The 14654-nt window shown below is 50.5% G+C and overlaps 4 protein-coding genes across 4 annotated transcripts; 2 read left to right on the top strand and 2 right to left on the bottom strand.

The window, feature by feature from the left end:
* Positions 1-3640: 3640 nt before the first annotated feature.
* On the bottom strand, positions 3641-4921 carry M406DRAFT_38042 (uncharacterized protein; the record flags this gene model as incomplete). The annotated part of the gene is made up of 1 exon (XM_040924045.1): positions 3641-4921. One exon carries the CDS (start codon positions 4919-4921, stop codon positions 3641-3643), a length of 1281 nt encoding a protein of 426 aa, XP_040776335.1.
* Positions 4922-7451: 2530 nt separating this feature from the next.
* Positions 7452-8834, top strand: M406DRAFT_257362 (aldolase; the record flags this gene model as incomplete). The annotated part of the gene is made up of 4 exons (XM_040917171.1): positions 7452-7504; positions 7552-7756; positions 7838-8165; positions 8269-8834. The coding sequence occupies 4 exons, from the start codon at positions 7452-7454 to the stop codon at positions 8832-8834; spliced, it is 1152 nt and encodes a 383-aa protein (XP_040776334.1).
* Positions 8835-10673: 1839 nt separating this feature from the next.
* On the top strand, positions 10674-12320 carry M406DRAFT_36802 (uncharacterized protein; the record flags this gene model as incomplete). Its single annotated transcript, XM_040924009.1, has 1 exon — positions 10674-12320. One exon carries the CDS (start codon positions 10674-10676, stop codon positions 12318-12320), a length of 1647 nt encoding a protein of 548 aa, XP_040776333.1.
* Positions 12321-12728: 408 nt separating this feature from the next.
* M406DRAFT_329286 (uncharacterized protein) lies at positions 12729-13514 on the bottom strand (the record flags this gene model as incomplete). The annotated part of the gene is made up of 1 exon (XM_040920410.1): positions 12729-13514. The coding sequence occupies one exon, from the start codon at positions 13512-13514 to the stop codon at positions 12729-12731; it is 786 nt and encodes a 261-aa protein (XP_040776332.1).
* Between the last annotated feature and the right edge of the window lie 1140 nt (positions 13515-14654).

Here is a 14654-nt window from a genome sequence, read left to right as displayed (position 1 = left end):
ACAGTGCGTGGGTGGAGGAAAATAACAGCATACCAAACTGCAAGGAAAACTTGGTGCAAATGTAGAACTTTTGGTCAAGGGCTTAAGAGAGACATACTTGGTATGATATACCCTGAGAGACAGGACAGTGAGAACTCACTGTTCAGACTATGATTTCAACAAGAACTTGTTGTAGATAATGGTGTTATGGTAGGAATGGGGGTTGATTATAAAATGATGCCTCTGTTGAGAGGTCTCGTGTTCAGACAAAGAGAAGCACAAATTACTTGGTTTGATGGAGAGACATCTTTGTTCATGTACGAGTTTTGGCTCAGCTTGATGTGTCCTGAGGGTGCATGGTAAGGAAATATATATGTAAATGTGAGACCTTGATTGTAGCAGCGGTTCTTTATACTAGAGTAGTCTACCCAGAAAGCTGGTGAGAAGAGAGGATGTGATGTGTGACGAGTGACAAGTAACCAGTGACCAGTGACCAATGACTCGAGAGGCTTTGCACAGAGCAGATTCATGGGCAAAGATCTGTTGTCCTTCTCAAGCTGAATGTGACCCGGGATTCCCGAATTCACTGGATTCTGTGTGATTTTTCTTGGTAAATTTTCATGGCTCAAAATACGTATCCGGGTATATGGCCCGTCACAGTTGATCACAGCCGTCTGGACCCCAATTCCCCTGTTGGCTTAGCCTGTCGTGATTTTCACATGTTGGGTCCAATGGTGCGAAGTTTATCAATACGGATGAACTTCATTTTTGTATTTTGCATGCAGAGATTCAGCCGGCTTGGACGGGACTTACACAACAAGCTGAAAGTATGGGGGGGGGGGGGGTTCATCATCACATCTTACCTCATGGGAAGAAAATATCCCTGTACAGATGCTTTGCCTAAGTAGTCAAGTTTCTCAGCTAAATGATAAAGGGCTCATTTCAAACAGGAATCGTGTCAAGAAGACCAAATCCACTTTCTTCCATCATTGCTCAAGAACTTGGCATGAGTGGCTGAAAGCTACATAGTACCGATATGGTGGCAAGTGAATGTATTGTATACCTGAATTAGCTAGTATCCTGCCTAGTGCCTAGGATCTGGACGACGGTTTCCCACTTATGGCATGTTCTTGACCAAAATGGAAGACGAGGGGGCAAAACATGCACAGATCTATGCAATAACAAACTATAGACCGTACTGAAAGTGAATTTTTCTTGGTGATACAAGAGAGTGGAGCTGCAGGTACAAGTCTCGAATCTAAATCACTGCATGTTCATCATCGTTGGGCCCATGCATCAAGTAACTCAATAACCAAACAAGTCTTCAGATGCTGGTAAAGGCACCTCACATTACAAGTTCAGCTTGGTAACGAAGTGCCTGGTAAGCAATGTTGTCAACATCTCTCATCTACTCTGACAGTCAAATGACTATTAAAAGTGCAGAATGCATGTAAAATCTATAGTGTCATGTCTGAGAGAAAAGAATACCATAAAGAGAGAAAGAAAGTAAATATCGATGACTGAGGGTCTGTACATTGTTGACTGTTTGCCTTCTCTGGTTTTCCTCTGTATTGTCGTCACCCTCACTACAGGATATGATCTTTCTTCTTCTTTCACCTGCTACTGGAATACCATTCTTCCAAGGCCTCCAACAAAAAATTCTCTCAGGCAGAATGCCATCATCCATACGGCCGTCAGATCTCGGTAGTAGGAAAGCTAACCTGTTTGTGTGATTGGCGAAGGTCAGCTGAGGCTGAGCCTCCAATATCGCAGCCAATAGAACGCTCCTGATTGGCTCCTTCATAGCTTGCTACTGAACCAAACCCCCTCCGACCCCCCTCCACCTCCATAGTATGATTTTCTCTGGAGGCATCCTGCAAGATCCAGTGGGGTCCTTCCCACAATGAGATCATGTGGTTTGCTGATAGACTCTAGGCTGACGTTTTACTGATTTATGACAGATCGAAAAGAGCCGCCTTATTTCTTTTTCAGCCTGGGGCATTTGCGTTAGCCCTTCCGAAAGGAGAGCTGACCATTCGGGTTCATATTTTCATGTATCACATGCTGCCGCAGCCTGTATCGTCGTGCAACCGACGTTGGCTGAGAAGAGCAGTCAATACAGACGCGCGAAAGGTGCGGCCACCCAACAAAACATCCGATCCCAACATCCGAGGCATTCTAGACCTCCTCGGCCTAACGCAGTCAAGTTAGCTAGCCAATGAGCCTCTTCAAGCCTTCGAACCTGTTTGGCATGCCTGCTGAATCTCGGAATAATCGCAAATTGTATCACGGTAGCTGATCCTATACGACAAAGACATGACTTGAGACACTGTAATTTTGAGCCCCTGTCTCGTTTCGGAACTTGCACTTGGTTTGGCCCTTTCCTTGCCACGGTTCCTCTGTTCAGAAGATTTCTTCTTCTAATATCCTGATCAGTTATATTTGAGTCGGCAACTCGACGTGTGGACTCTGAGTGGTCACTTTTCATCGAAAAGAATAACTCTGGAATAAGCTTCGTTTATGGAGGCACTGACTGGCCCTCAATCATCCCTTGACGTCGAGAATGCTCTGTAGGTGTGATAGGCCTATTTGTCAATCTTGATTGGCGAACATCTCTTTGGAAGTAAGTGACCATCATGGACGCAACGGCACCCGGTGATTGGCCTCGTGCAATGTGACGCAGTGCAGTCTAAAGAACTAAGGATACGCTCATCGTTGCTCTGATCAGTTCAGCCTCACAAAACTCAAAAACATGTCTTGTGAAATACTGAAACACGTCAGTTCTCACGTTCAACAATCGACCTACCGCCCAATCTGGCATTGAAGGGTGACAGATGAACAAGATGAGGTTGATGGGGCTCTGCAGTGTGACGAACAGTCCAATGAGCTTCTGAGCACGGCATGTTGTGCAATTACACACGCACACATACCCACAGCCAGACCCTCCCTCAGCACACTTGATCCGTATTAAGCTCCAGCACTAGACCTCATACAGGGAGGGCTCTCCGACTACGATTGATAAACAAAAACCCTCTTTGTTGTTCTACCAGTCGCCCCACCCGGCTTCACCATCCGTGCAATCTCACCAGCCACTCATATGCGCAGCACGAAGGGGGAAAATGACACTTGCAGGGTCCATGGGGCCGCGGGCTTCAATGTGTCGTATGCACAACGGCGGCCGCCCGAATGTCTGGGTTGTTGTGCATCGCCAATAGGCGGGTTGCATGTGTTGCTTCTTCGGACCGACGATAGAACTTGTAACCTAATAGCACGGCTGTCTATGTTAGTACTAGAAACGTGCACAAGGCGGCTGTCAACGCAAGCCTCGTGTTTCTCGGGCGCTGAGTGGCGTTCAATGGTTCGCATAGTAACGGTGATGTTGCGTCTGTGGTCTGACCAAGATCCTGCAACTGCACAAATGGGACAGTTGGGGCACACACACACACACCTCTCGTCTGTCGACACTTCCCAATGTCTTCATGTCACGACAGCATGATTCGGGGAGTCGAGGCCTTCCCAGTTCTGAAGCTAATTAGTCGAGTTGAGGATTTTCTGTTTCTCCTTTCTGACCCAGATGTCGCCACTATTTTTTCCGTCTTGTCCTGATCGGAGTAATGAAATGCCACTCATGAGGGATATTCATGCTCAAAATCTAGTCCGTCTAGTCATCTTCCACATCGCCTGTGGCGAATAACTCGAGGAACACTCTCTCCTTGTCCACACCCATTTCCACCAACTTCTTCCGCGTGTCCAACATGAAACTCTCCGGCCCGCAGACGTAATATTCCGCCCTGCGATCCTGCAAGAACAACGTGGCCTCCCTGTCCAGCGTCGATACGTCTAATCTGGGCATTTTGGAGTTGTGACCGTTGTCGTCGCTCAGCCCCTGTCTCAGATGCACGTGCGTCACGGCTCGCCCCTCCATCTTCTGTAGGACAGAGGCGACCTCCTCTGCAAACGGCTGTGCAGCTGAGGACCGGGACGTGTGAACCCATGAGACTGGCCTCTCCACTACTGCCGACGGCTGCTGAGCGTGCAGGGCGTGCAGTATGGACAGTAAGGGGGTGGCGCCGACGCCTGCCGATATGAGGATGACTGGTGCCCCTGCTTTGGAGGCATCCGACGGGTCGAGGAAGAATTCCCCATGTGGGTGAGACAAGTCCACCGTGTCACCCTCTGCATAACTTTCGTGCAGCAGGTTCGACACCAGCCCGACCACCGACGACTTATCACCACTACCACTACCACAGCGCTCTTTCTCTCTCTTCACAGTCACTCGGTACTGACGCCCTCCGCCTGCGGTCCAGTGGCTCAGACTGAACTGCCTGCTCTGCAGATGACCTAGCTGCGGTACGGGGACCTGCAGGCTGATGTACTGGCCCGGCAGAAAGGTCGGCAGAGGGGCCACGCCGTCGACGGGCTCGAGGTAGAAGCTTGCGATGTCCTCTGCCTCGACCACCTTCCTGGCGATGCGGAATTTTCGCCACCCTGTCCAGTTCCCGTCTGCCGCGTACAGCTGCTGCTCGCGCCCGATAAAGACCTGCGCCAAGATGCCGTACGCAGCCGTCCACGCGTCGACGACCGCAGGGGTGGCGATGGCATCGCCGAGGACCTCTTGGATGGCCCCGATGAGGTGCCCGCCCACAATGTCATACTGTCCTGGCTGGATGAAGAGGCTTGCGTGCTTCTGGGCTATACGCTCGATGGCATGCGTCAGTTTGGGAAGGTCGTCGATGTACGTGGCGTAGGCTAGGACTGCTCGAGCCAGGGCGCGCGGCTGGGCGCCTGTGATCTGGGAGGTGTGGCTGAAGATGTCCTTCATGGCTGGGTGCGACTTGATCATGTTGTTGTACATGGTCGTCGTGATGGACTCGCCGTGCGACTGGAGAACGGGTACGGTGGCCTTGATGATGGCCAGCTGAGCCGAGGAGATAGGTGCCATCCTGGGCAGGGCGCTCTCTATAGAGGCGACATGCTTGGAACTTGATGACGCTGGAGTAGTAGTTTGAACTTCCATGTTGTGCGTCCTGATTTTTACTCTTCTTTCCTTTTCTTTCCCTCTCGAGTTGGGCCAGATGCAGTCAGGAACACAAAAATGTAACAATCAGTAATGTCGGAAAAGCTATCCAGGTTGGTGAGTCTTGTCGTTGACTGATGTTGAGACTTCTTGAACCTACATTCATTACTTACCTCGACGGAGCATGTTGTTGGGTGCGAGGGCCTTCTTATCTTTTCTCACATATGGCTGTGGGACGAAGCTTTTCAGCTGCCTCGGAGATGCTGTTCAGGACGAGGGTATTCCGAGGAGATACTCGCCATCTCCCTCGTCCACAAAAACAGTCATCACGCCATGTTGGGCGCAGGAGACCCTCGTCGGTGACCAGTAAGGTGCCATTCCGAGACAGGTGGGCGCGGTGGGAGCGATGCTTTTAATGCAAGTCCGCTTCTCTCCCCTTCCATGACCCACGCCAACCTGCATCGAGAGAACCTGCCGGGTGTGAACATTGACGAGTGTTTGAATAATTGAAACTGTTTGATTTGTCACGCCGAGATATTCGAGTGGATCGATAATCACGTATAAGCAAAAACAAAAAAAACCAGACCGTCTTTTCGCGCCTTGTGTCCCGGTCTGTTTTCGCCATGTTTACTTCTCCGCGGCGTCTGGGATGATTTGGAATGAGCCGAGGTGTGATCTTGCTATGGGGGATCGTCCCCTAATATGATTATGTAACATTCGAGATAGAGCTTCTCTTGCTAAATACTAATTACGGTACGCGTGCCACATCATGGTCTCCTTCTCTACTGTATCTTTTATGTATTCATTATTCTAAATTGCTCGGACCTTCGAGTGTTCTAAATATCGGGCCAGGCATGGGAAGGAAAAAAGAGAGCGAGCGACAGAGAGAGGAACTGCCACCAGACACAGGCGGCGTAATTAATTGCTTGCCTCCGCGAGGCTGCGCGACCCTCGTCAGCCTATTCTGCTGTATTGAAATTACTATACATCATAGTTTCGGTCTTTACTCATCTGGCTTCTAATGGACGAACCCAACGAAGTCATGCACAGCCTTGGAGCATCATGGTCTGTCCGTTGCTTCTCTTGCTGCCCCTGCAGCTCCTTGACGTGGCTTATGCCACGAAATTACTTCCACTTGCTATCGCTGCATAATTGTGGTGGTTTTCAGCTAAAATACAACGAATTTTATGATTGAATGCATTCTAAAGACACCAATATGGCACACCAAACAGGTTGAGAAAGATTGACTCCAGGTTCGGAGCTTGGACACCACATTCCCAATGGACGGAAATTTTGCCATGATTGTAACCACGTGCAATAATTTTAAAATATGAAGCAGGCCTGTTGGACTATCAATTTGGGTACATAGTGTAATGTCTGCTCCAGACCTTCTGGGTTACCTGAATCAGTCCTCCATACAAAACAGATAAAGATCTTCCCGCCCATGAGCTCTCCATAGCATCATAGCCGCAGTGTAATTGCTACTTGTTTGGGTAGTAACGCCGTTTGATTAATTAGGAGCTGAAATACAGACTCGAAGTGTCGGGAATTTCTTTTTGTCATGCACCGAAACAAATAAACTCCTTGGAGATAGTTGTTCTTGATTGTTGTCTGGCTCTTCTACCACCTTATAGACCTCTTGTAATTACGCTGAAACCAGGTATTGACACGGTTGAAAGAGTGGTGGCTGCCACAGCCGTGGTCCAATGGGCCAGGGTTATCACATCTCCTCAGACGATTGACAGGATAGTTTTAAGAAGGACTGAGATGGGCCCAGCCTTGGATTGACTCGTCAGGAAATTGATCAGAAATCCAGTGCAGAGTCTCAAATGAATGGTTAACGGACTGATCAATCTGCCACAGAGTGGCAGACAGCAGTGAGGCAATCTCGAGCTTCATTCGTTAATATTGCCACGTTTCATTCCCAAGGAGTGTTATCTGGGTTTTTCTAGGATGATAAATTTCAGTCAATATTGGTGGGAAGATCTCCAGAGAGAACCACAGTGTTGCAATGTCGAAAGTGACAGCAAGAAGTCGGACGACCTCATCCGACGCAGAGTGAGAGCGATCGTCGATAAATGGTCGAGTTGTCATAGCACTTTGCTTATTCATACCCTATCACTCAAGAGGACTGGCTGGGGCCGGTGCGGGTTGAAAGGTGGAATCTTCCCCGTGGGACAAAAGCCAAAGCAAGTGAGGGGGACAGTGGCCCGAAGCAGGCGACTCCACGCCGTTCTCCATTATTGTCACCTGAAGGTCGTGAGGGGCTGGTTCAAACTTAGAACCATGTGAGGGGTGCGGCGTAGAGATTTAAGACACGCACCGTCAACTTCAATGTTGATTTTCTCCCTTACAGAAATTATCCGAATTCCCAGCCACCGTCTGTAATCACTCTAAATCGGAAGCAACAAAGTCTAGAGGGACAGGCAGACAGACAGACATACAGACAGACATCATGGCCGAGGACAAGGCTTCCTCGTGGCTCGAGAAGCTTGAAGAGCAACGCAAGTGTTTGATTTCCCAATGTGAATTGGAGTGTGATCTGACTGACACAGTGTCACAGTGAACGTTGACGTAGACTGGATGGATGCAGAGTACATCAAGACTATGCCGCAGCGACTAGGACTGGTCCCTCATGATCAAACGAGCAATCAGCTGTGGGTCGATGTCGAACTACACAATGAGGTCAACGCTGAGTTCCTCAAACAAACGGCATTGGAACTGAAGGACAAGGGCTGGTTGCATATCTACACTCGCGCTGTACGTACTCCCAGCACTGCTGGGCTGTTTTCCCACTGACCCCCAAGGAACCTGTCAAATAACAAAGCGTCTTCTGTATAGTCCGTTCTCTTGTGCAAGAAGAATATCGACAATATCCGAGGTCGAGCCCTCTTGCAAACACTCCCTTCCCAAGCCTACGACGAGCAGGCGACGATCGCTCACGCTCGGCTGTACGACCAAGAGTTCAAACGTGTTGGTATCACACGCAGCCGGTACTGCATCAAGATCCCCGCGACCGGGCCTGCTCTGAACGCGGCGAAAGTGCTGTCCCAGGACCTTGATGAAGAGGGTCTCCCGATTGCCACCCTGGGCACCGCCATCTTTGGTCTTCCACAGGCCATCGCAGCTAGCCAGGCGAATATGCTGTACATAAGCCCCTATTTCAATGGTGAGTATCACTTGACGCTCTCTTTTCATTTCGTCTTTCTTTTCTCCCGATATCATACCATGGTCAAGATGGCAAATCCGGCCGCAACTGACCTCCGAACCAGAGATCCGTGCCCATAACGACTTGAGCATCTGGCCCAATGTCGAAGATCCTGCGACGCAACACCCCATGTCCGCGCGGGTTGTGCAGATGATCCAGACGTACAAGACCTTATACAAGGACACGGGCAAGCCGCAGCCCAAGATGAAACTCGCCAGCTTCATCTCGTCCAAGGAGGTCCTGGCCGCCGCTGAGTTCGGCTGCCACTCGGCAACCATCTCGCCCAAATTGCTCGACGAGCTGGCGACACTCACATATGACGGCGCGACGCCACACGCGGTTGGCATAGTGCCCAAACCTCACCCCAGTGTCGAATATTACCAGTCTGCAGGACCGACGCCCGTGCGGCTTCAGAAGCTTGCGACAATTGATCCGCTCGCAGCTGCAGAGTGGGACGGTCAGTTGGCCAGCACCAAGGTGGACTACCTCGCCGACGGAGGCGCGGCCCTGCACAAGGCAATTGAGGATGATGCGATCACCAAGACTCGTCTGGCAGCTGCTCTCGAGACTTTCACCGAGGCCGAGAATAAGAGCAAGCAGAAGATCGAGGCTGTTTTAGCTTCCCTCTGATGGCGTCGATGCGGTCAGAGAAGATCTCAATCCATCGTGATGATCTTGTCTTAGTAGTAGTGGCTGCGCTGTAGGGGAAGCATGATGATGATTGTAACGCTTGCATTGAATCTCGGGAAACCTATCGTGGCACACAAGGAAGAGCACTTGAGATGAAAGAACGGTGGCGAATCGGGGTATTGAAAACATCCTATTCACCCTAGCTAAAGAGAATGAAAGTGTATCGCGCAGTCAATGTAAACCCTTGCTCCTCATATATGGCGGCATCCTGTCTATTATTTGCTTTTCTATTCATTACAAATCCAGTCGAGGAGATTTGCTCCGAGTCTTGAGACTTGTGGATCCTCCGGGAGGGCCCCGTGCAGGCTCGATTCTCGCATTCACATTGCGGCATTCTAAGCATTATGTCGCAGAACTGATGCGTACGACGTCGGGCAGGGGATCTGCAGGTGTCTAGGAAAGCCAAGCAGCGAGACATGACTCTTGGCGCGTTGCTCGGCCGAGAGAACTCCAATGTCGAAGGATGCTTCAGCAGTATAAGGTCTAGGGGAAGAAAGACCAAAAAAGAAAAGGTTGTAGATAGATTGAGGCAATTTTAGCTGTAAAAGGAAGCTCACAGAACTTACTTTTTTTACCCGCCAGTATCACGAAACCCTGTATCCGGTGTACAGCCGATGTCGCCGAAGAGAGCTCCGGAAGGACGCGTCGTCCTGATCGGCGGACGATAGGGGACCCGTTGAGGGATACTGCAGCGCTGCCACTGCGCACGGCTTTGGGGCCCTAAATTGGAGACCTTGCTCATTTGTCTCAGGATAAACCACTTTTTGCGGTGTGGTTACGAATCATGCCTAGAAATCCTTGCCGACTCTTGTTGCTTTTCCCCATCGATTGTCGCCAACGTTTGAACAGGTGTGGACATGGGGCGCAGCGGGATGTCTTTTCCTGTTTCTGGTATCACGTATACTGCATCCTTTTTCGAATACTTTGCAGGGCGTTCGCGGAGGTGCATCTGGAAAAGGCCTGGTTTAATCTCGCGTCAATCATTTCTCACATATCACAATGGAGTCCTACACTTCTCGTGCCGCCGGCGAATAATCCTGAATGGATACCTAGGTGTATTCCTTTTTTTCCTTCCATTTCTCTTTAAGTAAATGTATGATATTGAGTTCAGTCTAATGCTTCTGCTAATCGTCAATGACAAGACCTGCCCGGTTTTGCCTCCAGTGAAGAAGCATGCTTCGTACGCTTAATCAAAGGGGGCCGATTTGGTCATGCCTCCGTGACACTAGATCCAAGACAGAGCTGCTCCGAGGTGATGTTGCGATCTGCCGAAGTCTGTGGATCTCCCGCATACGGGAAATACGCAAAGGGTGGAGCATAAATATGGTCCTGGGAGAGTTGACGTACTGCATAAAACATAGTACGTACACAAACAGGGTAGGGAAAAAAAGGTTGGCAAACAACATCTGGGGTAGTTTCGCCTCTATATTTTCAGATGAACCTCCACCAGAAACCTGGACAGTTCCCCCCTTGTACTTGCATGGTAAGTGATAGTCAGTGCCATAGTCGATCACCAACCCGCCGCCCCTCCCTCAGAAAACAGGGTGCGGACATTATTCAGGGTTACGTGCTCGTCATTACCATCGGTATTACTGTTACGGTGTGTACGTGGACGCAATGGTGTGGATGTTCTAGACACGACGATCTGTAGGAGAAATGCCCGAAAGCTAAGGAAAAGCCATGACTATATAAGGAGCAATAGTATAGTTCTTTCTCACTTGAAACTATTGAGAATCTCGTCAACCACCTTGGGCATCAACAGTCCATGATTCTGTCGAGATGGTCCCCCATATTCTCTCTTTGTTAAGTCTCGGCCTGACGTTGTCACCTCTGGTGGCCGCTGAATCGTCTCCAGTGGTCACTACCGGTGGTGGCAGCTGGCGAGGAACTGTCTCCGACTATGTTGACGGCGTGAATGTATTCAAAGGCATTCATTTCTCCGGCTCGTCAGCTGGTTCTCTCCGGTGGACGCACTCCCCGAAACCAACCATCAGCACCGTGACGGTGAACGCCACCGAGTTCGGCCCAGAATGCCCACAGCTCGTCGACGGTGTGGTGACGGGCGACGAGGACTGCCTGTACCTCAACGTCTGGACGCCAGAGGGCTTCACTAACACCTCCAACCTTCCCATCTTCTTCTTTGCCTATGGCGGTCGCTTCGAGGGCGGTGCGGCCTCGAGCGTCACATATGACGGATCAGCCCTGGCCAAGAAGGGCGTCGTCGTCGTCACGATGAATTACCGCCTGGGACCCCTGGGCTGGCTTGCCCATCCCCAGCTCACAGAAGAGGTGGAGGCAGCCTACGGCTACAACGGCAGTGGAAACTGGGGTCTCATGGACCAACAGGCAGCTCTGCACTGGACTGTCGAGAACATCCAGTATTTTGGCGGGAACGCCACCAGCATCACTGTGGCCGGTCAGTCGGCCGGGTCTGCACTGGCCCTGGACATTGCCTTCACCTCTCAGGAGACGACTGGTCTCTTCCAGCGCATCATCGCTGAGAGTGGAGCGCGGGCGCCCAACGATCCCTTGATTGGCTCCCTTGCCACCAGCCACCTGACGCAGGAGGAGGCGTACGCCATCGGCGAGAAATTCCTCGCCTCGCTGAACGTCTCCACCATTGACGAGGCACGCAACTTGTCCCTGGCCACTATCCTCCAGGGAGCATATGGAGACGGTGCATCCGATACTACCTTTGACGGCACTTCCTTCGCGGGCAACCAGGCGTACTTGAACCCGCCTCTGTGGCGACCTGTTATTGACGGCTACTACTTCCCGCTCAACTACAGCTATGCCTTGGCCACTGGCAACCACTCCGATGTTCCCATCCTGACGGGCAACAACCGAGACGAGTCGGGCGCCTCACCCAACCCGGGCGTCGACCTGGCCACCTACACGGCCAACAACACCGCCATCTTTGAGCCCCTCGGCCTGGCCGACGAGTTCAACAGCCTGTTCCCCGCCACCACCGATGCCGAGGCCAACAACCAGACCAACGCCCTGTACCGCAACCAGAGCCTGATCTCCACCTGGCAGTGGGCCAACGACTGGGCGGCAGGCGGTGCGCAGAGCAATGTCTACACCTACTACTGGACCCACGCCCCTCCAGGGCAGTCTGCCGGTGCCTTCCACGGCAGCGAGCTGAACTACGTCTTCGGCAACTTGGCGTACTCGGAGACGCTCCAGGGCGAGGCGGTCAGCTACACAACCGAGGATTATGCGATTGCCGAGACCCTGCAGTCGTACTGGATCAACTTTATCAAGACTGGAGACCCCAACGGAGGAAACCTGACCTACTGGGCCCCTAGCACCAGTACTTCCAAGACCACCTTCGCTTTGGGCGATGCTTGGGGAAACATCGAGGTGGGCTCGGATGAGGCCATTGAGTTCTTCCAGGACTTTTTCTCCCAGGAACCAGAATACTGAGTTGCTCATTGTTATCTGGTGCGCGGAAATGTACATATTCAGCTGTTGTTGCGGTCATACGATCGTCAGTATATACTTTAAGTGTGTCTATATGATTTGCGCCTATGCAATTGAGAGAAAAGATCGAAGAATTATCATATTTGCTACGTTTCAAGTCTGTGAAGCTGTAACTGTGCCCCCAATATTATGCAATTTGAGACGTTCATCCTTGCTGGAATAGACGCAAAAACTATCTGTGCTGAACACCTTCATGCCACTTATCGACTAGAGCTAAGCAATTACTTGGACTTCTTTTAGCATAAACATCACAGTGATCTTCAAAGATTTGAGAATTATTTGTACAAGTGCCTCTGCGTGTGAGTAATCAGGTTGAGTATTTCCTAGTTCGAGAACAAGAGAGCAGCCGACCTAGGAGCGCAATTTGCCAACTATCATATTCACAAGACCTTTCTTTTTCTTTGGAAACTCGGGGTATCCTCTTTCAATCACATCGACCATTTCCGAGCTCTTGTCCTGTTCCAACGCGAGCTTGATCAACGCTTCTTTTGAATCAAGCGCAACCGTGGGAAGCTGTCCCCCTCTCGCAAACAAGACCTCCAGCACGTCCGCACGCTTGCATTCTATAGCCCGCCTTACAGCCCAGCCATCATTGAACAGATACCCGTGATCGAAGAACTGCTCGAACGTCGACAACGGCATACCTCCAGCCACGGCATAGCTGACGTTAGAGAAGGGTGGCGTATGCTCCGCCGGCTTGTTCGGGTCTGCGCCGTACTGGAGCAGCACGCGGACAATCTCTGCATTTTTGGGCTCGAAACACGCGTATGCCAGGTTGTTCATGTGTTGATACGCCCCGTTCGCGGCGGCAGGGTGGATCTTGCAGATCGCCTCGACGAGCTCCACGTTGCCTGTGTCGATGGCCCAGACGAGCGGCCCGCTGTTCATATTGAGTTTTGGAAATGTAGAGGAGAGAAAGTTGACCATGTCGATCTGCTCGCCGCGGATCGCCGCGTGCAGCATATCATTCACTGGTGGCGTGTGCTGGTCCGCTTCAAGGGATCCGTCAAAGTTCCACATATTCCTGGGCTGGTTGGGCCCGATGTCGAGTTCTGAAAACAAAGCCTGCAGAGTCTGTTGATCGCCAGTCTTGCAAGCGGTGAGAATCTTCTCGTTCTGCTGTTGGAAGTTCGACATGATGTGGAAATTGCCTTGGAATTTGCTTCTCGAAGGTGTGCGAGAGACCAGACAAGAAAGGAAAAGGAAAGGAGAAAACAAGTCAAGAATAGAGACAGAGTATTTGTCTACTCTCTGGGTTGGATATTGAGTGATGGTATGTGCTCCAAATTTGTGATAGTTGATGATTCTGACTTTTGGGTGAAGAGCAGAGAGTGGAACAGCGGCGGTAATATATGGTGGGGCTGTCTTCAGCCACCGATCACTTTATTATTTTTACAGGCAGGTTACCTCAGCGCAATGAAATGGCCCATCAGCATGCCCGTATTGATTAGTAACGGCAGTCAGTGAGTCTTACCCACCTTGACCCCTCAGGTCGGCCATTGACAAACTCGTCCAATGGCTGTCTCATCAAGGCCAGTCCCAGTCAGAATCCAGAATAGTATGGCTTCTCATCTCAGATCTCAGAACAGGTGCATCACGAAAATAGTTGCGGCCTTGGGGGCAGGTCGTTGGAAAGCCGATGGACCAGACAATTTTCATGATGTGGGTAAATCGATGCCATCAAGTAACTTCACTCTGATTACTTTTCAGTATCAGCATCGCGGAACAGTTTAAGAGAGTTTGTGACACTGTCATTGGCATAATTGTAAATAGAATGAGGCACAGTAATACTTTGATTTCTACTATCCTGACCCTCGAAAGGCTATCTGTCTCTTCCCTTTTACCCTCATTAGTACGTACTTAGTAATTGCAATCCATCGCAAAAGATTCCATAAAAATGCTTGCCCTCTCTGGCGACCATACGGTCTGCACCTGATGATGAATAATGGCCAGTTTCATGCCATCTCAGCAGAGAGCCTTGGTTGGCATTGAGAGTAAGTCCACATCCAGTCAGTATTAGCGATGCAGGCAAGAAATTACTGTATAAAAAGCTTGGTCTGTTCTGCTCTTGCAAGTGACATCTCGTCTTGGGCTACAACACACATCCAATTAATGAAATCCCTAGTCCCAGACCATTTCATTCAATCGCAGTTCAAGGGGTACTTGCAGGCTTCAAGTCCACCCGCTGTTGTTTCCCCCTTCTTTTTCCTTCTTCCTTCTAGTTTTCATCGTCTCTCCCTTTCTGTGCCTCTCTAATACATCACTTGGCTCAGGAAA

This window comes from Cryphonectria parasitica (assembly GCF_011745365.1).
Source record: "Cryphonectria parasitica EP155 unplaced genomic scaffold M406scaffold_4, whole genome shotgun sequence".
NCBI classification, from domain to species: domain Eukaryota; kingdom Fungi; phylum Ascomycota; class Sordariomycetes; order Diaporthales; family Cryphonectriaceae; genus Cryphonectria; species Cryphonectria parasitica.
Note: the sequence above shows the minus strand (reverse complement) of the source record. Positions and strands in the feature narration are given on the sequence as shown.